The following is a 27,577-nucleotide window of genomic DNA, read 5'->3' on the forward strand; positions in this document are numbered from 1 at the left end:
ATGTCCAAACTCATCAAACTTTTGAAAATCACAATGACCCAGAATGTTTTTCAAAATCGTTCGATCTCAGAATTATATGGAATAAACCCTTATCTGATGTGTAAAGCCAATTCTCAGAGTTCGTTTCAAACACGCCTATCTCAGCATTAGTTCAAAACACTTTGAGTTAAAATTTCTAACTTGGCCAGTATAAATATTTTTAATTCACAGATAACGATGATGACTGCATCGATGAAGGCATTGATGAGGGCCACCAACGTTGGGATGACGAAGGCGATGATGAGAACTGGAATGAAACCAAAGAATTTGATTTTGTGCTTGAGGTAAGTATTTACTACCTTTTTGTCGGGAGTCTGGTGCTTTTCTCAGCCTGTTAAGAAGAACCAGATTCTGCAAAAACTAAAAACGTCGAACTTCAATTTTTTCCCATAAAATTATTGAAATTATGAAAAGAAATCTGTTACGTTATTTACATTAACGTTGTTTCACAATTCAGTTGCACTACTGGCCCTTAATTTCCTAATCTAATTGTCAATCTCAAAAAGTGTAATTGTCAATGTGAAGTAATTCAAAATTCACGAATTAGACAAACAATAGTGAAATAAAGTGAAGCAAGTTGGACACACCTCAATCAACTTCAATGGACACTCGATATGACCATTCAAGATTCAACAGCAGCATTTACAACAACAAAAGCCAATGAGCGTAAAGAAAACAATAAGTTATTATGTTTGGTAAACGTTGCTTATAATTTTTTTGTTAAAAAAAATTCAATCATTAAAATAAATAAAAAATTGTCTCAAAGAGTGTGGGAAAATGTTGAAGAGACGATGATAGTATGCCAAACATACATATAATCAATTAAGGAAAATTTGCTAAATTTATTATGGTAAATATTGGTTGGGGTGTAATGAAACCTTGGCGCATTTCTTAGGAATATTTATAAATAAATAGCAATAAATATAATAATACCTACCTTCCACCTCAAACTAATAGCGGTTTTTTTTACATGCATATACACATGCACTTAAACTATATTTGGACTTCTAAGTGCATAACTTTATCTACACTTATGAAAATGCTGCGCATAAACTTAGTACTAAAAGGTCTGTGTCTCCACTATTTCTCCATACACTACTACTATGTGTAATTGCCGATTAAAATTTTTTAGTCGCAAATGTAGATGTAACTAAAAAAAACTCTGTTAATATCATCCATAAAACAGTTCGGATAATAACGTATAAATATTTCAGAAATGATAACACCAAGTCCGTGTGAAAAGCATCGTACAGCTACTAAGAAACAGTAGCTGTGATTTTTTTTTCACATCTATATACGTTTACGCTTAAACTTTATATGGACTGCGAAGCGACAAACTTTACACCTCTAAAATTTCTACGCATAAAATTAGTACTACTAAATTTCAATACGCATTATACTCAGATGTAACTGAAAAATGTGTCTATGTTTCACCCTCTGCACTAATTCTATGTATTCTATACGCAACTGATTCAGCTATATGTTATACACAGAAATACAACAGAGGGTTGTGTCTCCGCTTTTCGATACACCCTGTGCTGTAGCTAGTTGTCTAGCCACTGCCGCTAGATGGGTCTCCTAAGCATTATCTAAGCGAGGATAGGCGTTTTTTTTTCACGCGCAAACGACACGTATGCGGGTATAAAAAAAAAACACGGCTAGTATTTTCTAAGCGGGTTGCCGCCTCTCGGCAGTGGTTTCGCGAGTGTATTTCTGGAATGAAAAACATAAGTCGGCATAAAACATGTAGGTCTCATTCCGCCAATCTGCAGGGATATTCAGATATAGAAGCTACAAAAGCAACAGAACCGAGCTATGAGATTCATTCTCAAAAAACGATATGACACACCTATCAGAGACATGCTCTCTGCTCTAAATTGGCTAAGCATTAGACAGCAACTTTTTTTATTTTACTATGAAATTTATTAAGAACATAATAGACGGTAATTTGCCTGCGTACTTAAAGAGTAACAGCAAATATGTAAAAGATATGCATTCTGTAAATACTCGAAGCAAAAATAACTTCAATCTACCTGCTTATAAAACCGAAGCAGATAAATGTAACTTGTACTATAAAGGATTAAAATGCTATAACGAGCTACCTAATGATATCAAATCATGTAATGTCAATAGGTTCAAAAAAAATTGTATATGCATTGTAAAACACTACCCATTTAGTACTGTTTAAGCTGCAGACATTGGTGCGTTATCGGTAACCGTATCGGTAACCTTATAACAGCTGATTCGACCAACCTTATGGGAATCAATGTAATCGATTATTGGTGCCATATCGTAACGCTAATCGTAGCCAATCAATTGGTTTTTGCTTTTTCGCCATATCCATAACCTAAAAATATTTGAGTTGGTGAATTTCATAACTTTTTGTAGATTTTATTCATTGTTTTGGATACGTTATTACTAAGAGACTTATTTTTTGTGGAATATGTTTGTAATTTTTTCCGTTTTCTTCATTTTTATGAAATTTTCACGATTTTTAGGTTAAGGCACCATTAATTGATAAAAATGTATCGTATAGGGTTCCGTTAGGGGTACGACTACAGCGGTACGACAAACGACACCAATGACTCCGCTTTTAGGCAGGCTTCCATAACATCAATACAAATGTATGGCGGCTAAATATTCTGATAGCCTTTCAAGCTCTCGTGCGCATACAATAAAAGTCGCCGAAGCACATACTGCAGCGCATCGCTCGATCATATCAGTGCATAGCGTTCGGATGATGCCTTCGCCCTTTACGAACATGCGTAAAATTCGCTGAATCACATACTGCAACGCATCACTCGATCATATTAGTGCTTATGCGTAAATGGCCTTCATACCAGAGATAACTGGCATCAAAATATTGTTGGCATGATTCGGATATATCTAGGTTAGATTACGTTAGTCTAGTTAAGATAATTGTATAAATATATTGTAAATAGATATAAACTAGGCTTAATTAAGCTTTAATAAATAAATAAATAAATAAAAATAAAATTAAAACGTAGCACAACGCACACTGGGAGAGAAGCTCGGCTTAATCCGCTCGGAGGTGAATCACGACTGGTATTTTTTTTAACCTGAAAGAATTCCGCGAATGACACCAAAATAGTTCCAAAATGATCCGGAACGACCACAAACTGGCCCCGAAATGGTCCGAATTGAGTCTTCAAATGATCCAGGAATAGTTCAGAAATTATACCGAAATGGTTATCCTGAAAGGAATTTTTTCATGTCAAAGTTTGAGATCATGGATATCGGGATGCGTGGATGTATGTTGTGTCTCCTTTGCCCCAGAACGACTATGCAAAATTAGCTGCAATTAGCCACACTAATAGCTAGTAGTCTGAAAGGATCTACTGGCTATATATTAAAGAACCAAATTTGGAGGTCAATCGACCTAGAGAAGACTTGTTTTCATAGATTCAGTAATTTAGCTATTTCCATTATTAGTCTTAAAATAGTTCTAAAACGCTCCTCAAAATAATCCAGCAATAGTTCTGAAATATCCCGAAAACAATCGTTATAATAATTCGAAAACAATCCCAAATTTGAAACGGTTGCACACTATATTGTATTAAGTGGCTCCGAGCAAAATTCGAACACAATACCGAAACGGTCCGAAATAGTTCCGGAAATTATCTCGAAAACAATCGTTATATTAATTCAAAAACAATCTGAAATTCGAAACTGTTCCAATATTATATTGATTGAAATGGCTCCGAGCGAAATCCGAACAAAATACCTAAACGGTCCGAAATAGTTCCAAAGTTAAGCACTTAAACTATATTTGGACTTCTAAGTGCATAACTTTATCTACACTTATGAAAATGTTGCGCATAAACTTAGTACTAAAAGGTTTGTGTCTCCACTATTTCTCCATACACTACTACTATGTGTAATTGCCGATTAAAATTTGTTTAGTCGCAAATGTAGATGTAACTAAAAAAAACTCTGTTAATATCATCCATAAAACAGTTCGGATAATAAAGTATAAATATTTCAGAAATGATAACACCAAGTCCGTGTGAAAAGCATCGTACAGCTACTAAGAAACAGCAGCTGTGATTTTTTTTTTTTCACATCTATATACGTTTACGTTTAAACTTTATATGGACTGCGAAGCGACAAACTTTACACCTCTAAAATTTCTACGCATAAAATTAGTACTACTAAATTTCAATACGCATTATACTCAGATGTAACTGAAAAATGTGTCTATGTTTCACCCTCTGCAGTAATTCTATGTATTCTATACGCAACTGATTCAGCTATATGTTATACACAGAAATACAACAGAGGGTTGTGTCTCCGCTTTTCGATACACCCTGTGCTGTAGCTAGTTGTTTAGCCACTGCCGCTAGATGGGTCTCCTAAGCATTATCTAAGCGAGGATAGGCGTTTTTTTTCACGCGCAAACGACACGTATGCGGGTATAAAAAAAAACACGGCTAGTATTTTCTAAGCGGGTTGCCGCCTCTCGGCAGTGGTTTCGCGAGTGTATTTCTGGAATGAAAAACATAAGTCGGCATAAAACATGTAGGTCTCATTCCGCCAATCTGCAGGGATATTCAGATATACAAGCTACAAAAGCAACAGAACCGAGCTATGAGATTCATTCTCAAAAAACGCTATGACACACCTATCAGAGACATGCTCTCTGCTCTAAATTGGCTAAGCATTAGACAGCAACTTTTTTTTTTATTTTACTATGAAATTTATTAAGAACATAATAGACGGTAATTTGCCTGCGTACTTAAAGAGTAACAGCAAATATGTAAAAGATATGCATTCTGTAAATACTCGAAGCAAAAATAACTTCAATCTACCTGCTTATAAAACCGAAGCAGATAAATGTAACTTGTACTATAAAGGATTAAAATGCTATAACGAGCTACCTAATGATATCAAATCATGTAATGTCAATAGGTTCAAAAAAATTGTATATGCATTGTAAAACACTACCAATTTAGTACTGTTTAAGCTGCAGACATTGGTGCGTTATCGGTAACCGTACCGGTAACCTTATAACAGCTGATTCGACAAACCTTATGGGAATCAATGTAATCGATTATTGGTGCCATATCGTAACGCTAAGGTCGTAACCTTATCGTAACCAACCAATTGGTTTTTGCTTTTTCGCCATATCCATAACCTAAAAATATTTGAGTTGGTGAATTTCATAACTTTTTGTAGATTTTATTCATTGTTTTGGATACGTTATTACTAGGAGACTTATTTTTTGTGGAATATGTTTGTAATTTTTTGCGTTTTCTTCATTTTTATGAAATTTTCACGATTTTTAGGTTAAGGCACCATTAATTGATAAAAATGTATCGTATAGGGTTCCGTTAGGGGTACGACTACAGCGGTACGACAAACGGCACCAATGACTCCGCTTTTAGGCAGGCTTCCATAACATCAATACAAATGTATGGCGGCTAAATATTCTGATAGCCTTTCAAGCTCTCATGCGCATACAATAAAAGTCGCCGAAGCACATACTGCAGCGCATCGCTCGATCATATCAGTGCATAGCGTTCGGATGATGCCTTCGCCCTTTACGAACATGCGTAAAATTCGCTGAATCACATACTGCAACGCATCACTCGATCATATTAGTGCTTATGCGTAAATGGCCTTCATACCAGAGATAACTGGCATCAAAATATTGTTGGCAAGATTCGGATATAACTAGGTTAGATTACGTTAGTCTAGTTAAGATAATTGTATAAATATATTGTAAATAGATATAAACTAGGCTTAATTAAGCTTTAATAAATAAATAAATAAAAATAAAATTAAAACGTAGCACAATGCAAACTGGGAGAGAAGCTCGGCTTAATCCGCTCGGAGGTGAACCACGACTGGTATTTTTTTAACCTGAAAGAATTCCGCGAATGACACCAAAATAGTTCCAAAATGATCCGGAACGACCACAAACTGGCCCCGAAATGGTCCGAATTGAGTCTTGAAATGATCCAAGAATAGTTCAGAAATTATACCGAAATGGTTATCCTGAAAGGAATTTTTTCATGTCAAAGTTTGAGATCATGGATATCGAGATGCGTGGATGTATGTTGTGTCTCCTTTGCCCCAGAACGACTATGCAAAATTAGCTGCAATTAGCCACACTAATAGCTAGTAGTCTGAAAGGATCTACTGGCTATATATTAAAAAACCAAATTTTGAGGTCAATCGACCTAGAGAAGACTTGTTTTCATAAATTCAGTCATTTAACTATTTCCATTATTAGTCTTAAAATAGTTCTAAAACGCTCCTCAAAATGATCCAGCAATAGTTCTGAAATATCCCGAAAACAATCGTTATAATAATTCGAAAACAATCCCAAATTTGAAACGGTTGCACACTATATTGTATTAAGTGGCTCCGAGCAAAATTCGAACACAATACCGAAACGGTCCGAAATAGTTCCGGAAATTATCTCGAAAACAATCGTTATATTAATTCAAAAACAATCTGAAATTCGAAACTGTTCCAATATTATATTGTATGAAATGGCTCCGAGCGAAATCCGAACACAATACCTAAACGGTCCGAAATAGTTCCAAAGTTATCCTGATTTTCGAAAACAATTTCGAATTCGAAGTTGTTCCAATGTTATTCTTAACCAGCCTGAAAAAATTCCGAAATTATCTCAAAAACAATCTCAATTTCGAAACGTCTCCGAGCAAAATCTGAACACTGTAACGAAACGGTCCGAAATAGTTCCGAATTTATCACGAAAAAATCAAAAATTTTCCTGATTTTCGAAAAAAATCTGGAATTGGAAATAATTCTAATATTATTGTTAAACTGCCTTAAAATGGCTTCGGACACAATACCGAAACGATGTGAAGTAGTTCCGAAATTATCTGAGAAATATATATTGATTTAAACATAAATAGTTCAGAAAATATTTCGAAAATATCCACAATGCTCATGAAATACTTTCAAAACAGTTGCAATATTACTCCAAAAAAAAACCGAAATAGTTCTGAAGGATTAAAATGAAAACAATTTCCAAATTGAAATGGTTCCGATGTTGCTTCTAAACAGTCTGTAAGTAGTATCGAATCTATCGAAAACAATCTCAAAATGCCTCCGTAACAATTCAAACATAATACCGTAACGGTCCGAAATACGAAACTATCACGAAAAAATTCCAAAATTATCCAGATTTTTGTAAACAATCTTAAATTGGTTCCGGTAAAATACTTAAAAAGTTTCGAAAATATCTGGAAAACAATGCCGAAACTATATTGATTTAAGCAGAAATAGTCTAAAATTTATATCGAAAAGAATTTCGAATATATCCGGATTCAATTCACAATAGTCATGAAATACTCTCAAATTGATTGCGATTTTACTCCGAAAAAAAAAACCGAAACAGTTCCGAAATACTCCTGAAAGAATTTTAAAATAGCACCGAAAAGAGAGCTAAAACAATCGCAAAGAGTACCTTGAACTCCTGATATAAGCTTAGAAAAGCAAATAATCTTGAAATAATCCAGCAATCCAAATGAAAAAACTAGAAAGGCTAGGAAGATAACGGTTAATTTTTGACCATAGATTATCTGTTGAGGAGCATTGTCAATTTCTGTGCAGTCATATAACACAATGGTGACTCCTTCTGGCGGAGAAGGGAGACTCTGTATTTAGAAATCATATAAAAACTGTATATAGTAACCCGGTGGCACCCGGTGAAGGACGACTATGAAAAGTTTTATTTTTCTCAAACGGGTTTCTTAGGTTCTAGCACCGAGAGAATCCTTGACTTTTTCGATTTTTCAGGAATGATAAATGATCCCCAATATGATTCATCATCGACATAGCTATTCCGTTAGATCCTATTGTTTTTAGAGGTCATAGAGGCCTTTTTAATTCCGACAGAATTTTATCTCCAAGAAATGTTTGATAAAAAAGGGGTAGCCCTTGGGCAGAGGTATTGGAAACTTCTTCTGCCTTAAGGGATGCCTTTCAAAGTCGGCACAAACTCGTGGGTCCGTGAATTTGTAGAAAATTGAAAAGGCAGGATAACTCATATTGGAAGGGAAGCATGGCCTTAATATCCTGGCCAAGTTATTACTATATTATGGGGAATCGTCCCTTTCACTGTGATGATCGTCATATTGTTCGCATTTGTCCGGTGATAGCAGCTTGTGCGGTGATAGCAGCAGAAAGAATATCGATGTTTAGAACTTAAAGATTGGCATCACCTGACCTCACTTTTTACAACAATCGGTTCTCGCTCTCAAATTACGATCCCATCTGGTGGATTTTGAACGTACATCTTCGATTCCTATGTCCAATAGTAACTTTCGTCAAATCTCATCTCACCTGAGATTGCGTAGGATTTTGGATTGGTAAGAAAGCACCAGATTTTTGTTAACATCGCTTCAAAGCTTTGCCTTAAACAGCTACTAATCTACTCAAAGCGGAAGTTTACATATATATCCATTTTTAATCCACGATTATCAAAAAGAAACATAGAATCAAACTGGAGATTGTCTATAAGTATGTCACTCGTCGTAATTCTTTAACATACCCAAAATTGCAAAAAGTTGCTTTAAATACCTTTCACCTTTAACTTCTTTGCGACGAATATTTGTTTAGTTCTTGGCAAAGTGAGCACTCAGCCATGCTTTGACTAGGAACTTTTGCCAATATCAGTTCTAGCTTTAGACGCAAAAGTGGTAAATAAAAGTCACAAAATCAACAAAACTATTTGCCAGCTTTTTTACATAATTCTTCAATTGTTGCAATGCCATTGCACTCAGCTAAAGAACATAAACTTGCCCACAAATCTATAGAAACGTGCACCAATGTGCCTCATTGTGTTTCTATGCATTGCCTCGTGTCTTCATACAAGTTGGTATGCATTTTGGTGGTCATTTCTAACCAACCGCCTTTTGTGGCATGTTGCACGTTTTCTATTACTGTTAGTTTAAAATATATTTATGTTCATAGATATGTGTATCTGACAGCATGTGCCACATGTTGAATGCTTTAGCACGGTTGCTAAACCCATTGTGTTGCAAGTACAGAAGCAGAAGCAATAACGATAGATATTGCAACAACAATAACCACAAAAACATCACTTGCGGTTTGTTACAACGACTAGACGCCGTACTGTGGGTTATTTTGGAAAAATGTCTTAAAATCATATATCTTGGCAATAGGCTTAGCTATCTACAGTTTCTCCTCAGATGCCCTTCCAACTACTTTTAATAACTTTTTCTGAATTTGAATACTTTTTCAGAGCCGGGTACTTTTCCAGAACCGGTTAATAATTCATAATCGAGTGTTTTTCTTAGTCGAGGGGCTAAGGGGGATTTATTTGGAATCGGGTACTTCTTCAGAATCGGATACTTTTCCAGAATCGGTTAATTTTTCAGAACCTGGTGCTTTTTCGAAACCGAGTTCTTTTTCAGAATCGTTTATTTATTCAGAGTCGGGTACTTTTCCAGATCCGATTTATCATTCAGAACCGGGTGCATTTCGGAACCGAGTATTTTTTCCGAATCGGATACTTTTCCACAACCCGGTAATTATTCTGAACCGGGTACTTTGTCGGAACTTTGTACCTTTTCATAATCAGATACTTTTCCAGAAACGGTTAGTTTTTCAGGAGCGGGTGCTTTTTCGAAACCCAGTTCCTTTTCAGAATCATTTATTTTTTCAGTGTCGGGTACTTTTCTAGATCAAGTTAATTATTCCGAACCGGGTACATTTCGGAACCGGGTGCTTTTGCAGAATCGATTCTTTTCCCAGAACCAGGAACTTTTTCGGTATCGTGGTCTTTTTCGGATTCGGAAAATTTTCCAGAACCTGCTAATTATTCCTAACCGGGTACCTTTCCAGAATCGAGTATTTTTCCAGAACCGGTTATTTTTTCCTAAGCGGGTACTTTTTCGGAAAAGCGTTGTTGAGAACCGGGCACTCTTTAAAAACCGGATTCTTTTTCACAAGCAGGTACATTTTCACAAGTACTTTTTCGGAATCAAGTGTTTTTTAGAATCAGGCAAATGGGCAAAAGTACAATACGGAAAAGGTCTCGAAATATTGATTTTAAGCACAATCCCTAACTATGCTTGAATTCATTAACCTTCTCGAATTCATCTCAAAACATTTCCGAAATGATCTCAAATGGTTTCAAAATTTTACGGAAATTATCTCAATAACTAACTATCCCGTAAAGATATCGAACTGATCCCGAAATAATAACTATTTAGCATTTTGTTTTAGTACGTATGGATGCAATTCAGACGTAGCGGGCAGTAGGGAAATCGGAGTCCCGCTAGCTACATGTATTCTTCTCTTGTACAAAGTGGACTCGAGTCAGCAACGCAGGTACAGCGCAGATACTCCTCCTCTAGCGTATCTTTGTATTTACCAAGGCTTATATATACTTAATAATTCGGGTTGTGACGGGTCACCGTTCAACGGAGTGCTCTCTATATACTGTCACCTCGCACCAACTGCAGACACATGAACGTGAAAGAATCATCGAGTCACATCATGCTCGACTGTCAGGCTATTGGTAGGACTATGTGAAGCTATTTGTGTATCTGTATTCTCGTACCTCCGGAGGGTTAATCCAATATCACAGTTCAGGCTTTTGGAAGAACTATGTGAGGTTATTTGGTATCTGTCTACTCATACCTCCGGACGGCTTATCAAATATCACTACATCTTAGCTACTATCTAATTTATTCTAGCCAAGTAATAATAATAAAATTGGGCGCGAATTCCCTACAAGGTATTTTAGGCCGAACTTCTCTTCAAATTTTAGGCGTGCAACTTTTAGTTGTAATATGTTTTGTAGCGAACGGCATCTTGGAATGCAGCTGACTTTTCGATGAGATGCTTTCATTGGCAGAAATACGTTCGAAGGGCTTCATAAACTCCTTCGCGACTCCGCTTTGTAAAATATTTTTGGATTTTTAGTCACCCGTCAATTGAATCCAGGACTGTTGGTTTCCTTAGTAATTCCGAACTAGCGCAGTAGTATCGCATTGCTTTCAGCTGTTACCTTTAACATCATGCCGTCCTACAAAATGGCATGTTGCCTTTGGCAAACTTCGAAACTGTCGCTTTGCATGACTGTCTCCTGTTCTGTCTTCAGCCTTAATGTTAACTGGCTCACCTTTCGTCTCGAAACATTTGACATTTTTTCAATGTAGTTTGACCTTACTTTTCGCCCTCTCAAATACCGATCACTATCATAGCGTAAGGCTCACCTTTACCATGGCCCCTTGATAGTTTATACTTGGGAGTCAGAGATCCTCTATCCGGTAATACATGGCTCTTGGAGCAGGATGATGTCCATCTCAACTGGAGATATTTAAAACTACATCGGATACTGCTTTGCTCTAACGAAAACGAGGAGACTCATCAGCTTCTAGAAACATCAGCAGGCCAACTATAGCTTCCGCACCAGTCTTTTAGACTCTTGAGGTAGCCTACAATTCAAAAATTTCATGATTATTTTATTGATTGTACGACAGGGTGCATGTTTTATGCATAAAGAAACAATTTCAATGCATACTTTGTCTTTTGGTTTGGAGACAAACTGGTTTCGGCATGGTGCCATCTTCAGTGCCATGTTTCATCCAAACAACGTTGACATCCATCCAATTCTTTTCCAGGATTTCCGTTCAGGCATTTTATTCATTAAAAACATACTAATTTTTGGAAAATTTTCTTCAAAAATTGCTCACCGTGCGTCGCCGCCAACGTTGTTGCTTTCGCAGCTTAAGCTGTCTTATTTTTATGACCGACCAATTCACTACCTGCTGACGGGCATTAGAATATTGGCCATTTGTTTATAACACACTGACAGCTGACGTATTTTATTGACCCATTGTTGTTTAGAGAGAGACATGGATTATCCGTATGAGTGGGTATTGGTGTAAAAAAGTTGGTTGTTTGTTTGAAAGATGTAAAGTTGCTGGTAAGCACTTAAGCCGAATGGGTGGCCTAAAAAGCTTCTACACTTATGGGTATATTTTATTTTAAGTCACGAGCGCATTACGTATTCAAAGAAAATAGTGCAAATACCCGATGACGTAGATATTTGTACTGCGTAACTACCTACGTATATTTTGTGTGCTAAAGGTGTTTAGCCTGGAATAGTCACATACCTATATGCTTGTGGAAAAGTAAGAAATATTCTAGAAAAGATTGGATAACTTCCAAATTGATACTGTGTCTGTTGGGTTATATTTTGTTTTCCGCTTAAATTGATTGTGACAAGTTGAAAGGGCGCCCAACTCGGTGCATTTAATGAGTAATAGAAAATGCTTTTGTAGTTGACCAAAACTTGTTCAACAAAATTACAAGTTCTTAGATGATGTTTTATTACGTCCCCAAAGAGTACCGTAAATCAGGTAGCTCGAGGATAATGTTATCATATTGCTATCATATTTTACCCGCTTTAGGTGAGGCTACCATCTTGACAGGACAATAGGAGCGAATTTTACTGCCACGCATTGGGCATTGAAGAATATTTATTTCAGTTTATAAAGTGTCATCAGGCGATGCAGCCCGCGAGCTCGCTTCCTGAATAGTGGAGTGTAACGTCAAAGACTTGTTAGCCTTAATCACGTCCTCACAATAGAGCAAAGCGAGGGATAATAGTGTATACTCATGGTATCACAACGAGCTTCCTGGCACTGTTCTATGTGCGTCTCTTCGACCCCCACTTTAACCTAACCTAACACAGTAACGATAATATTTCAAAATTGTGGCAGCTTTGTTAGCTCTTGAATCTTTGCAGGGAGTAGGCCATAAATTTCGTGGCTCGAGATAGCGAATTTTGAACCCGGGATACCATAGAAGAAAAGAAACAGGAAAGCAAACAGATAAATGAACAGTCAAATCAATTTGCAAGCGTGGATGGCCTCTTGATGTCGCAGGACCGCAGGAGGGCTTTACAATCCTGTGACTTTGCAAGAGTCACATCTCAGCAATTTTTCATTGAGGCCAAGAACCAGTGGAAGCAGTTGCAATCATGTGGAGTTTCTAGGAGCATATTTATATTATACATACGACGAAACGCTAAATACGGCTTGTCTTATGATTAATCCTATGAGTACATTCAGATTAGTTGCTGTATGGGATCCAACTGGAAAAACAACACCACAAGTCTCATATTCAATATTCTAGAGGTGAGGGAAACAGTGGAGCAGCAACCGTGTGACTGTCCAGCTTGCTGTCGAAGTAGAATAAAGTTTCTTAGAAAACTTTGTTTTAGTGACACTCAAGTATTAATCGCATTAAGTTTTATATAGTGGAACATTCGTCAGACTTTATACAATATTTTTCATAGTTTAATTTACAAGATATGGTGCCAAAGTGGTGCATTATTCGTAATTGGAGGCAGAGTATGGCGGGTACATGCCAACTTGGCAACCAACGAAATATTTTGAGAAACACTCTATTTCAGATCTCATAGTCCTAAGAAAATAGACTAAAATCAATAAAACTGTACTCAAGATTTTTATAATCATCTACTGGATCATAAATAAAGACTTGGTGGGAAGCAAGAGATATAAATCTTCTCCATGTTTAAATAAAGACTCGAAAAGGCACATACGAGCAGATAAGAAACTTTTCATGTCATAAATGCACTTGAAGTGTAGCGAATTTGTAGGGTAGGAAAAATTAAATAGAAGCACCGCAAATTCGAAGAGAAGCACAGCCTAAAATCTCTTCGGGGGTTATCGCGCCTCACATGTTTTAAATTTTTTTTTATATAGCACAAAGTTTCGTTAAAATTTTCAGGTATCTGGTTTCCAATTTCGAAATATTTTTTGAATCTTCAAGATTCTTTGACCACCTAGCGAAAATTCTGTCCTCATGTTGTACTGGCATGGGGTTTTGAAGTATGTTCTAAGTTTCAAGAATCTAGCTCCAAGGAAAGTTACTTAAATAGCGATTGCAAGATTCCAGATGTTGTAAATAGACTTTCTACATCTAGAAAACTCGTTCAACCGAAATACTATAATCTAAAAAGTTCAAATCTTCTTTCAACGTGTTAACTCTCTGAGTTCTCGTGAAGTTTCATAAAACTCGAAGTCAAAACTTACAAGTTCGGACGTTTTGTAGAATTTTCACGATCCCGACACGGTATTTCAGAGTTTTTTTTCACGTGAAATTGTCATCGGGTTTTGATGCGCGTTTCAAGTTTCAAGCCTTTAGTTCACCCGGAAGTTACTCAAAAATTGATTGCAAGAGTTTGCAATTTTGTGTGAAGATCGGCGGGAAAATATCCTATGAAACTAATATAGAGAAAGTAAAAATAATATTCATCATAACTTCTTCGATTACACCTTCTGCTGTGAGGTGTCTAAGTTGAAGCATTTAGTATTTTTTATGAATATTTGTATTGTTGTTTGTAGTACTTTTTGATTTGCTTATTATCGCTGTATAGTTCTACTTTCTTCGTTCTTATTTTTGATGATGTCTTCTTTGATTTTGTTGTTGTTGTTGTTTATAGTGTTATATAGTGCTACTAGAAGACGCGGCAGATGTTGTCCTGCCCTAAATTTGGCCTATCTGCATACATTTTAATAAGCTTTTTCCGTCTGAATATGCCCTCCCCCCTCTTCACTTTTACCTAATCCTTTTATTCACTCCTTCCTCAGTCTTTTTCGCTTCATCTATCTCCATCTTCGTCTCATTCTATCTCTTTCTCAATCTCCTTTTCCTTATCTCTTTTCTCTTCTCTCAATTTCTTCTAATTCTTCTGCATCCCTTATTGCCTGTCCCAGAGGGTGGTATGTATTTTATTCAAGTCCCAGTCCCAGTCCCACTCCGAGTCCCAGTCCGTCTCGGGATAATATATTACTCTGTACTAAAGCACTCATCGACAGCTTTCGTTTGATATCTATATTCTATAAACACACTCTAGGGGTACCCGGGTCCACGTTTTGGCCTATATCTCGAGGCCCTAGTCACTCAGGGGTATACAAGTTACCCTCTACTAAAGCACTCATCAACAGCTTTCATTTGATATCCATATTCTATAAACACACTCTAGGGGTACCCGGGTCCACGTTTTGGCCTATATCTCGTGACCCTAGTTACTCAGGGGTATGAAAATTACCCTCTACTAAAGCACTCATCAACGGCTTTCATTTGATATCCATATTCTATAAACACACTCTAGGCGTACCCGGGGTATGAAAATTACCCTCTATTAAAGCACCCATCAACGGCTTTCATTTGATATCCATATTCTATAAACACACTCTAGGCGCGGGTTATGGAAATTACCCTCTACTAAAGAACTCATCCACAGCTTTCATTTGATATCCATATTCTATAAACACATTCTTGCGGTACCCGGGTCCACGTTTTGGCCTATATCTCGAGGCCCTAGTCACTCAGGGGTATACAAATTACCCTCTACTAAAGCCCTCATCAACAGCTTTCATTTGATATCCATATTCTATAAACACACTCTAGGGGTACCCGGGTCCACGTTTTGGCCTATATCTCGTGACCCTAGTTACTCAGGGGTATGAAAATTACACTCTACTAAAGCACTCATCAACGGCTTTCATTTGATATCCATATTCTATAAACACACTCCAGGCGTACCCGGGGTATGAAAATTACCCTCTATTAAAGCACCCATCAACGGCTTTCATTTGATATCCATATTCTATAAACACACTCTAGGCGCGGGTTATGAAAATTGCCCTCTACTAAAGAACTCATCCACAGCTTTCATTTGATATCCATATTCTATAAACACATTCTTGCGGTACCCGGGTCCACGTTTTGGCCTATTATCTCGAGACCCTAGTCACCCAGGGGTATGAAAATTACCCTCTACTAAAGCACTCATCAACAGCTTTCATTTGTTATCCATATTCTATAAACACATTCTTGGGGTACCCGGGTCCACGTTTTGCCCTATATCTCGAGACCCAAGTCACCCAGGGGTATGAAAATTACCCTCTACTAAAGCACTCATCGACAGCTTTCATTTGATATCTATATTTTATAAACACACTATAGGGGTACCCGGGTCCACGTTTTGGCCTATATCTCGAGGCCGTAGTCACTCAGGGGTATACAAATTACCCTCTACTAAAGCACTCATCAACAGCTTTCATTTGATATCCATATTCTATAAACACACTCTAGGGGTACCCGGGTCCACGTTTTGGCCTATATCTCGTGACCCTAGTCACTCAGGGGTATGAAAATTACCCTCTACTAAAGCACCCATCAACAGCTTTCATTTGATATCCATATTCTATAAACACATTCTAGGGGTACCCAGGTCCACGTTTTGGCCTATAGCTCGAGACCCTACTCACACAGGGGTATGAAAATTACCCTCTGCTAAAGCACTCATCAACAGCTTTCATTTGATATCCATATTCTATAAACACACTCTAGGGGTACCCGGGTCCACGTTTTGGCCTATATCTCGAGACCCTAGTCACCCAGTCACCTATCCTATATTTCAAGTTAGATCAAAATACACACAAAACAAATTTAAAATCAGTTCAGTAGTTTAGAAGTCCATTGGCCTCAATTGTGTGACACGTGTTTTTTATATATTAAGATTATTTTGTGGCTGTCAATATTTTTCAGGATTTAGATGTTCCGTTTTCGTTTACTATATGCACTATGCTATACCGGACCGAAAGTCATACTAAATCATGGTCAAAAGTTGTTCTTTGAAGTGCGGGTAACATATTTTTTTATCCTAATGAGAATTCTGGAACTGCGTCTTCATTTAAACCTAATTTTACTGTTAAACAATAACAAGTAAATCATAGAAAAAAGTTATGATAAAGATAGTGACCAATATAAGTATGTTTGATTTTTTTATTTGTCTGTATGTAAAATTATAATACAATAAAATTATATAAAACATAAATTCAATTGAGCTTCGTTTAACCGCAAATATTATTTTTATAAAAATATATTTACTCTACTCGCAATTTAACGGTAACAAATATTTCAAATAGTCAATACTACTAATAACTCGCCATATTAATAACCAGTTCAGACATAATCTGCTTGAATTACATGAATATTTTGCGGCTAAACAGCTAGTTAGTGGAAGCACAGGCAGTTTTTTTTTAAAGGTAACTTAGGGTGCTTCAAAAGGAGCACAAAAATTATATTTCGATTGCCAACCGGCGTTCCATCAACTATAAATCCTACAGCTTGTGAAACAAACCACACACTGCTCTGTTAACTTCGGATCAGTTCTGTGACGTATGGAAGGTTATTTGACAGCAAATGACCAGCGCTCAGTTTTAAAACAGTTTTTGATGTCAGGCATTTTGACCTAATAAAAATAAAGCATTAGCAATAAAGAAAAAAAGGTATTCGTTTCAGCTTACTGCTCACCTTGCAAAGAAAGCGAGCATATATTTCTATCGAAACCCCGGCATTTCCAGCCTCAGTTTTTTTTACGCTCAAAAAGCAGTTAAAGATCGACTTTAGCAGAATCATCGGACATTGAAAAATAAGGTTTTTCCAGAGAGAGGCATAAGGTAGAAATAATCTTCATCATAAAATATGCTGTTCCAATTCAAAACGACTGAGCACAAGTAATCCCAAGTTAGATCTCTTCTTTTCGAAGCTGTACATTAAAACGTGTAGAAAATAGCGCTCAGGCAATATAGTGTTCTTGTTTTGATTTCTCGTTCCATAAAATAATTTTAAAGTCTACCCGAGTGATGAGGTGAATTTCTATGTGTCAAAGAACGTAGGTGTTCGTCTCCCAACATATCTATCTCAAAAGCCTTATATTGCTGTTTTGGTAGCGATAAAAAATCTCCCTCGTAGTTTTTGCAGAGGGCCGTCGATATTCATAGTCCTTGGCAGATATAGATCTGTTACGTTACGAAACTAACAACCTTAAGCGCTACGCCGAGTACCTCGGAAACTATTTGATTTGACCCAGCTGAACCTGATATTTGGATCCGAGCTCACTGGTAACCTTTGGGTTACCTGATCAATAAAAATAAAGGACTTGCCCTCCAAAGGGTATTTGGTAATCTCCACAGATTTTGTATGAATTAAGCGCGGGTTGCCCTTATTGCTTTTGAAATGTATGAAAACATTTATTTGAAGCAATTTTTAATTTATTATTTATTTAATAATTTGGGAAAAATTTAAACAACGTGACATTAGGACGGACAAGGCGACAGATTTTGTTTGCGGTTATGGAAAAATGCCTTATGCACCATAAATACCGCCGCCGCATCAATCGTATGTGTGTTGACAAAAAATACCCCTTTTTGAACCTTCGCCCTCCCCCGGGACCACTTTGGCAGTACTTCAGGATAGCGTTCCATCTTTCTCGTTTTTTGAGAGCCTTTTGTTATTCGTGCGTCCAGGTGGTGCTCTTTTGATCTGTGTTTGGTTTATACGAAATTGCTGATTTGTTGCCGTTCTTCTGATCCGTTCAGCATTTTGAACTTTAACATTATCGACAATGTTTTAACCGACTTTTTGCTCGAGCGTTTGTCGCTTCTGGCTCCAACGCGAGCATGTAAAAGTTTGCTTAGCATCGCTCTAGCCTTCATCGCCTTAAACGCACCTAGGATCTTTGGTATTTTGTATTCTGTGCAGGTTTTTTCTGAATCTCGAATCCAGCATTTGGTTAATATAGTAATTCACCTCACCAAATCGTCTGATGCCGCGCGCTGTTCCTTAAGGATCTGATCCCTAATATAGCTTCTGTAGTTAGCATGAGATTTGAAATTTCTCTAAGAGGACTAGCATGTCTCTCCATTTCGAAGAACAATTCGCTCGGAAGGCATTACCTCACTTAGATACGCTCTCAAGAACAATCTACGCTTTTAAGACATCTTCGATTGCGCGTTTCGTAGTTTCTCAAGGTCTGGACCCACGTTTCGCGGGTGATACTGGTCCAGTTTATTCAATGGCATTTTCGATGCGTAGTTTTGGAAGCCTTTCTTTCTTTCAATCTAGATTAACAACTCTCAATATTAAGTATATATTGAAATCGTTTATATAAGCTTGAACCTATGAGGACATTTTATGGCAACAAACTTGTTAAACACCGACCGATGACGAAACCTATGGTAATGATTGCATATAGTAAAAGAATGGGCTTCCTGCTCAAACTATTCACATCCTCAGTCGTGACCGATATTAGTTCGAACCTAGGAGTGCATATATATATGGGGTATTCCATCCCATTTCGACCAATTTTGAACCCGACCCCTTTAGAATTGACTGAAAGGTTTTCTTCTTTTTATAGCTTACGAAAGACGTTTTTCAGAATTTTTTCAAATTTTTTCATCCAACTCAAAAAAGTTATGAATTTAAAAAAAACACCGTTTTTGATTTCAAAAAACTTTTTCAAAAATTGACCGTTTGGGATCTTTTTTTTTAAATTTTTTTTAAATGTACCTTTCGGAAAAAATACAAAAAAATGTTTAAAGTTTTTTTTCAGTTTTTCGAGATTTTTCGAATTTCGCCATTTTTTTTTTCTGATAAAAAACTTCAATCAATTCTGCAATCATCCCCACTAATCCCGGAGTGGGCCGATGAAAAAATGTAAAAAAAATTCTGAAAAACGTCTTTCGTAAGCTAGAAAAAGAAGAAAAAATTTCAGCCAATTCTAAAGGGGTCGGGTTCAAAATTGGTCGAAATGCAATGGAATACCCCATATGTATATATATTTCTTTTGAATCTATTTTTTCGCACTCTTATTTCGTTTGGGGCACCCTTTATATATTATAAAGTAATACATATTTTCATGTATGTATGTCTTAATAGAAGTATCTCGCGGATACAAATTAAAGTGCCAACGATACCCGTACATCCCAGATATCAAATCACCATACACAAGGTTGCATAACAAACAACAACAAAGTGGATATTAGAAAAGCTGCAACCTCACTAAGAATCAACCGACAAATTTGCACAACGCTTTGTGCCTTAACCACAAAAAATAACAATAACAACAAGGCTTTTTACATTCATATACAATTTCTACATATGAACATAATAAGAATTGTTGTTGATTTTTTGTGTGGAAAGTGCGACAAATCACGACTAACAAGCGAACATGTTCGATATGCATGAAAAATGCGCTTTAAAGCGGTTGGCTATGTAGGAAATGAGATGGGGGAGAAGAAAACGACATTATTAGCATTGAAGCGTGTGATGATTTTCATGAGAATGCGATCTTTTTCTAAGACATTGCACGTGATAGCGGATAAATGGAATAAATGCGATGCGACGCACAGTGGTCTGTATTTGGCTTTCAGTGGACTTAGGGAAATAAAAAAAATATTAGTTAATAACACAAAAACTTTGAAGGGTCGATTTTAAGTCCCATTACATGACGTTTTTATATATGAGTATTTTTTCATAAAGTCTTAAACAAAAAAGTTATAACAAATAAAAAAATGTTATGTATGGGAAAAATCACATTTTTACCGTTAACTCACTTTCCTCACATTTCCTCAAAACTTGATTAATTTATTTATATAGTTAGGGTTATATGCTATGCAATGTACTTGGTTTCATGGTTCGAAAAGGTTCGCGTTTTTTATACTCAGTTGAGCAGAACTCACAGAGTATATTAATTTTGATTGGATAACGATTGGTTGTACAGGTATAAAGGAATCGAGATAGATATATACTTCCATATATCAAAATCATCAGTATCGAAAAAAAATTCGATTGAGCCATGTCCGTCCGTCCGTCCGTCCGTCTGTCCGTTAACACGATAACTTGAGTAAATTTTGAGGTATCTTGATGAAATTTGGTATGTAGGTTCCTGGGCACTCATCTCAGATCGCTATTTAAAATGAACGATATCGGAAAATAACCACGCCCACTTTTTCGATATCGAAAATTTCGAAAAATCGAAAAAGGGCGATAATTCATTACCAAATACGGATTAAGCGATGAAACTTTGTAAGTTAGTTGAACTTATAACGCAGAATAGAAAAATGGTAAAATTTTGGACAATGGGCGTGGCACCGCTCACTTTTAAAAGAAGGTAATTTAGAAGTTTTGCAAGCTGTTATTTGGCAATCGTTAAAGATATCATGATGAAATTTGGCAGGAACGTTACTCTTATTACTATATGTCTGCTTACTAAAAATTAGCAAAATCGGAGAACGACCACGCCCACTTTTTAAAAAAAAAATTTTTTTTAATTCGAATTTTAAAAGAAAAGTTAATATCTTTAGAGTATATAAGTAAATTATGCCAAAATTCAACTCCAGTAATGATATGGTGTAACAAAATACAAAAATAAAAGAAAATTTCAAAATGGGCGTGGCTCCGCCCTTTTTCATTTAATTTGTCTAGGATACTTTTAATGCCATAAGTCGAACAAAAATTTACCAATCCTTGTGAAATTTGGTAGAGGCTTAGATTCTAGGACGATAACTGTTTTCTGTGAAAAAGGGCAAAATCGGTTGCAGCCGCGCCCAGTTTTTATACACAGTCGACCGTCTGTCCTTCCGCTCGGCCTTTAACAGGATAACTTGAGCAAAAATCGATATATCTTTACTAAATTCAGTTCACGTACTTATCTGAACTCACTTTGTATTGGTGTAAAAAATGGCCGAAATCCGACTATGACCATGGCCACTTTTCCGATATCGAAAATTACGAAAAATGAAAAAAATTCCATAATTCTATACCAAATACGAAAAAAGGGATGAAACATGGTAATTGTATTGGTCTATTGACGCAAAATATAACTCTAGAAAAAACTTGGTAAAATGGCTGTGACACCTACCATATTAAGTAGAAGAAGAAGTTTTGCAGGGCGAAATCAAAAGCCCTTGGAATCTTGGAAGGAATACTGTTCGTGGTATTACATATATAAATAAATTAGCGGTACCCGACAGATGAAGTTCTGGATCACCCTGGTCCACATTTTGGTCGATATCTCGAAAACGCCTTCACATATACAACTAAGGGCCACTCCCTTTTAAAACCCTCATTAATACCTTTAATTTAATACCCATATCATACAAACACATTCTAGAGTCACCCCTGGTCCACGTTTATGGCGGTATCTCGAAAAGGCGTCCACATATAGAACTAAGGCCCACTCCTTTTTAAAATACTCATTAACACCTTTCATTTGATACCCATATCGTACAAAAAAATTCTAGAGTCACCCCTGGTCCACGTTAATGGCGATATCCCGAAAAGGCCTCCACCCATAGAACTAACGCCCACTCCCTTTTACAACACTTATTAACACCTTTCATTTGATACCCATATTGTACAAACGCATTCTAGAGTCAACCCTGGTCCACTTTTATAACGATATTCCGAAAAGGTGTCCACCTATGGAACTAAGGCCCACTCCCTTTTAAAATACTCATTAACACCTTTCATTTAATACCCATATCGTACAAAAAAATTCTAGAGTCACCCCGACCCACCTTTATAGCGATATCTCGCAAAGGCATCCACCTATGGAACTAAGGCCCACTCCCTTTTAAAATACTCATTAACAGCTTTCATTTGATACCCATATCGTACAAACAAATTCTAGAGTCACCCCTGGTCCACCTTTATGGCGATATTTCGAAAAGGCGTCCACCTATAGAACTAAGGCCCACGCTCTTTTAAAATACTCATTAACACCTTACAACTAAGGGCCACTCCCTTTTAAAACCCTCATTAATAACTTTAATTTGATACCCATATCATACAAACACATTCTAGAGTCACCCCTGGTCCACGTTTATAGCGATATATCGAAAAGGCGTCCACATATAGAACTAAGGCCCACTCCTTTTTAAAATACTCATTAACACCTTTCATTTGATACCCATATCGTACAAAAAAATTCTAGAGTCACCCCTGGCCCACCTTTATGGCGATATCTCGAAAAGGCATCCACCTATGGAACTAAGGCCCACTCCCTTTTAAAATACTCATTAACACCTTTCATTTGATACCCATATCGTACAAACAAATTCTAGAGTCACCCCTGGTCCACCTTTATGGCGATATCTCGAAAAGGCGTCCACCTATAGAACTAAGGCCCACGCTCTTTTAAAATACTCATTAACACCTTTCATTTGAAACCCATATCGTACAAACGAGTTCTAGAGTCACCCCTGGTCCACCTTTATAGCGATATCTCGAAAAGGCGTCCACCTATAGAACTAAGGCCCACGCCCTTTTAAAATACTCTTTAATACCTTTCACTTGATACCCATATTGTACAAACGCATTCTAGAGTCACCCCTGGTCCACGTTAATGGCGATATCCCGAAAAGGCGTCCACCCATAGAACTAACGCCCACTCCCTTTTACAACACTTATTAACACCTTTCGTTTGATACTCATATTGTACAAACGCATTCTAGAGTCAACCCTGGTCCACTTTTATAACGATATTCCGAAAAGGCGTCCACCTATAGAACTAAGGCCCACTCCCTTTTAAAATACTCATTAACACCTTTCATTTGATACCCATATAGTACAAACAAATTCTAGAGTCACCCCTGGTCCACCTTTATGGCGATATCTCGAAAAGGCGTCCACATATAGAACTAAGGCCCACGCCCTCTTAAAATACTCATTAATACCTTTCGTTTGACACCCATAGTGTACAAACGCATTCTAGAGTCACCCCTGGTCCCCTTTATGGCGATATCACGAAACGGCGTCCACCTATGGAAATAAGGATCACTCCCTTTTAAAATACTCATTAACACCTTTCATTTGATACACATGTCATAAAAACACATTCCAGGGTTACCCTCGGTACATTTTCCTACATGGTTATTTTCCCTTATGTTGCCACCATAGCTCTCAACTGAGTATGTAATGTTCGGTTACACCCGAACTTAACCTTCCTTACTTGTTTATACTCAGTTGAGCAGAGCTCACAGAGTATATTAACTTTGATTGGATAACTGTTGGTTGTACAGGTATAAAGGAATCGAGATAGATATAGACTTCCATATATCAAAATCATCAGTATCGAAAAAAAATTCGATTGAGCCATGTCCGTCCGTCCGTCCGTCCGTCTGTCCGTTAACACGATAACTTGAGTAAATTTTAGGTATCTTGATGCAATTTGGTATGTAGGTTCCTGGGCACTCATCTCAGATCGCTATCTAAAATGAACGATATCGGACAATAACCACGCCCACTTTTTCGATATCGAAAATTTCGAAAAATCGAAAAAGTGGGATAATTCATTATCAAATACGGATTGAGCGATGAAACTTGGTAGGTGAGTTGAACTTATGACGCAGAATAGAAAACTAGTAAAATTTTGGACAATGGGCGTGGCGCCACCCACTTTTAAAAGAAGGTAATTTAGAAGTTTTGCAAGCTGTAATTTGGCAGTGGTTGAAGATATCATAATGAAATTTGGCAGGAACGTTACTCTTATTACTATATGTTCGCTTAATAAAAATTAGCAAAATCGGAGAACAACCACGCCCACTTTTTAAAAATATTTTTTTTTAATTCAAATTTTAAAAGAAAAGTTAATATCTTTACAGTAAATTATGCCAACATTCGACTCCAGTAATGATATGGTGCAACAAAATACAAAAATAAAAGAAAATTTCAAAATGGGCGTGGCTCCGCCCTTTTTCATTTAATTTGTCTAGGATACTTTTAATGCCATAAGTCGAACAAAGATTTACCAATTCTTGTGAAATTTAGTAGAGGCTTAGAATCTAGGACTATAACTGTTTTCTATGAAAAAGGGCGAAATCGGTTGAAGCCACGCCCAGTTTTTATACACAGTCGACCGTCTGTCACATATACAACTAAGGGCCACTCCCTTTTAAAACCCTCATTAATACCTTTAATTTGATACCCATATCGTACAAACACATTTTAGAGGCACCCCTGGTCCACCTTTATGGCGATATCTCGAAAAGGCGTCCACCTATAGAACTAAGGCCCACGCCCTTTTAAAATACTCATTAACACCTTTCATTTGATACCCAAATTGTACAAACGCATTCTAGAGTCACCCCTGGTCCACGTTTATGGCGATATCCCGAAAAGGCGTTCACCCATAGAACTAAGGCCCACTCCCTTTTAAAACACTTATTAACACCTTTGGTTTGATACCCATATTGTAGAAACGCATTCTAGAGTCAACCCTGGTCCACTTTTATAACGATATTCCGAAAAGGCGTCCACCTATAGAACTAAGGCCCACTCCCTTTTAAAATACTCATTAACACCTTTCATTTGATACCCATATAGTACAAACAAATTCTAGAGTCACCCCTGGTCCACCTTTATGGCGATATCTCGAAAAGGCGTCCACATATAGAACTAATGCCCACGCCCTCTTAAAATACTCATTAATACCTTTCATTTGATACTCATATCGTACAAACAAATTCTAGAGTCACCCCTGGTCCATCTTTATGGCGATATCTCGAAAAGGCGTCCACATATAGAACTTAGGCCCACGCCCTTTTAAAATACTCATTAATACCTTCCATTTGATACACATGTCATACAAACACATTCCAGGGTTACCCTAGGTTCTTTTTACAACATGGTGATTTTCCCTTCCTTTGTCTCCACAGCTCTCAACTGAGTATGTAATGTTCGGTTACACCCGAACTTAGCCTTCCTTACTTGTTTTTATTTATTTTTTTTTTTTGTTTTTTTTTTAGTATTACGAAGCACTTTTTACTTTTGGGTAGACTTTAAAAACAAAAATATTTTATTGTTTTTTTATGTTTTTTTTTCATGTTAGTATTGCGAATAACTTTAATTCTGGGTAATATTTAAAAACAAAAATATTTGGTAATTCATATTATTCATATTATACATTTAATTTGTTTGTATTGAATTTACATTTAACAATCCAAAACTGTCCAAATATTTAAAAACGATATTGATAGATACTCTGGAGCTAAGAAACGAATATGCAATAGCTAACACAACAGAACTAATAGAGAGACTCGAGACCGTAGAGCTAACAAGAAACAGCAAATTGGTATCTTTTGACATAAAAGATTTATACCCATCTATACCACTATCGGAGACTTTGGACATAGTTAGCTCAACAATAGTTCATAACACAAAAAACAAAGTGAAAAGTATGCAAATCACAAATACGCTAAGAACCACTTTACGTCAAAGCTATTTTCAATTTAACAATAAAATATATAGACAAACAAACGGTCTTGGAATGGGAAGCCCCACATCAGCAATTCTTATGGAAGTGTTCATGCAAAATCTGGAAGAAAAGTACATACAGGAGCTGAAGTCCAAATTAGGCATGTCATTTTATGCTAGATACGTGGATGACATAATATGTGTTTTAACTACTAATAACGAAGAGCTTGTACTGGAGTACCTCAACAAGCAGCACGGAAATATAAAATTTACAATGGAAACCGAAAAAGACGGAGGAATCAGCTGACTAGACCTCACGATAAATATTGATAAAGAAGCCAAAAGATTTAACTATGACATATATAGAAAGTCAACGGCCACCAATACAATAATACACAATACCTCAAATCACCCTCAACAGCATAAAAATGCAGCATTAAGGCACTTGGTACATAGACTTGAAAGAACACCGCTTACACAAGAGGCATATAAGAGAGAACTTAAGGTCATATATAATATCGCTGCAAACAACGGATATAAAAAAGCACTAGTAGATAAGCTCAGAAGGACAAATGGAGAACCAAAAAGAAATAATGAAAAAGAAAATAATAGCTGGACGACTATGACATATACTGGAAAAGCAACATATAAATTGGCAAACTTCTTTAAAAAATACAACATTAACACAGCATTCAAAACATCGAACAATCTAGAACGAAAACTAAGAACTAACATTAACCCAGAGGATCCGTTTAGTAGCCACGGCGTATACAAGCTTACCTGCGGATGCCAGCATAGTTACATAGGACAAACAGGACGGCAAATAAGAACGAGATTCAGAGAACATATTAGAGATTACAACAAAAAACACGGAATCCAAACATTATACCCGAGTCTAACTTCGCGAATCACATGGTCGAGAATGAATGTTCCCCAGCAAACATCAATAAAACAGTTAGGGTTCTTCACATACAGGAAAAGGGCCGACGTCTCAACGTACTCGAAAACATGGAAATCTACAAACAGAAAACATTCGACGGTAGAATAATAAACGAACAGATAACCACAATTTCTGACACAATATTCGAGCCTTTAAAACTTGTTTACAGGAAAAAACTTAATCACACAGGTACAACAGACAAACACACAACAACAAATAAACACAAAACAATTAACACACCAAAACAAAAAACCGACAAAGAAGGTCAAACGACTAAAATCACAGATTTCTACCTACCCCAGTCAGCCACACAAATCGATTAGTAAACCACCCTCGGTTCTGAATGAACACACAGCACATACACATAACTAAATATACACAAGCATCAATTTGACAATACCTGCTCATATACCTACGAACTATAAATACAGGACAAACGACAACAACAGATCAGAACGAAAATCGACACTGACGATGGCACAACGCCGA

At 36.8% G+C, this 27,577-nt stretch overlaps 1 protein-coding gene across 10 annotated transcripts in view; it reads left to right on the forward strand.

Annotated features, from left to right (window-relative positions):
- The window catches only part of spir (spire type actin nucleation factor), a 422,518-nt gene that overhangs the window by 280,165 nt on the left and 114,776 nt on the right, over positions 1-27,577 (forward strand). For all 10 annotated transcript variants that reach the window (XM_067767511.1, XM_067767514.1, XM_067767513.1 and 7 more), the window contains one exon: positions 211-323. In XM_067767511.1, the coding sequence (XP_067623612.1) occupies positions 211-323 (113 nt within the window). The remainder of the gene's footprint in view (positions 1-210; positions 324-27,577) is intronic.

Source organism: Eurosta solidaginis, chromosome 2 (genome assembly GCF_040869045.1).
Source record: "Eurosta solidaginis isolate ZX-2024a chromosome 2, ASM4086904v1, whole genome shotgun sequence".
NCBI classification, from domain to species: domain Eukaryota; kingdom Metazoa; phylum Arthropoda; class Insecta; order Diptera; family Tephritidae; genus Eurosta; species Eurosta solidaginis.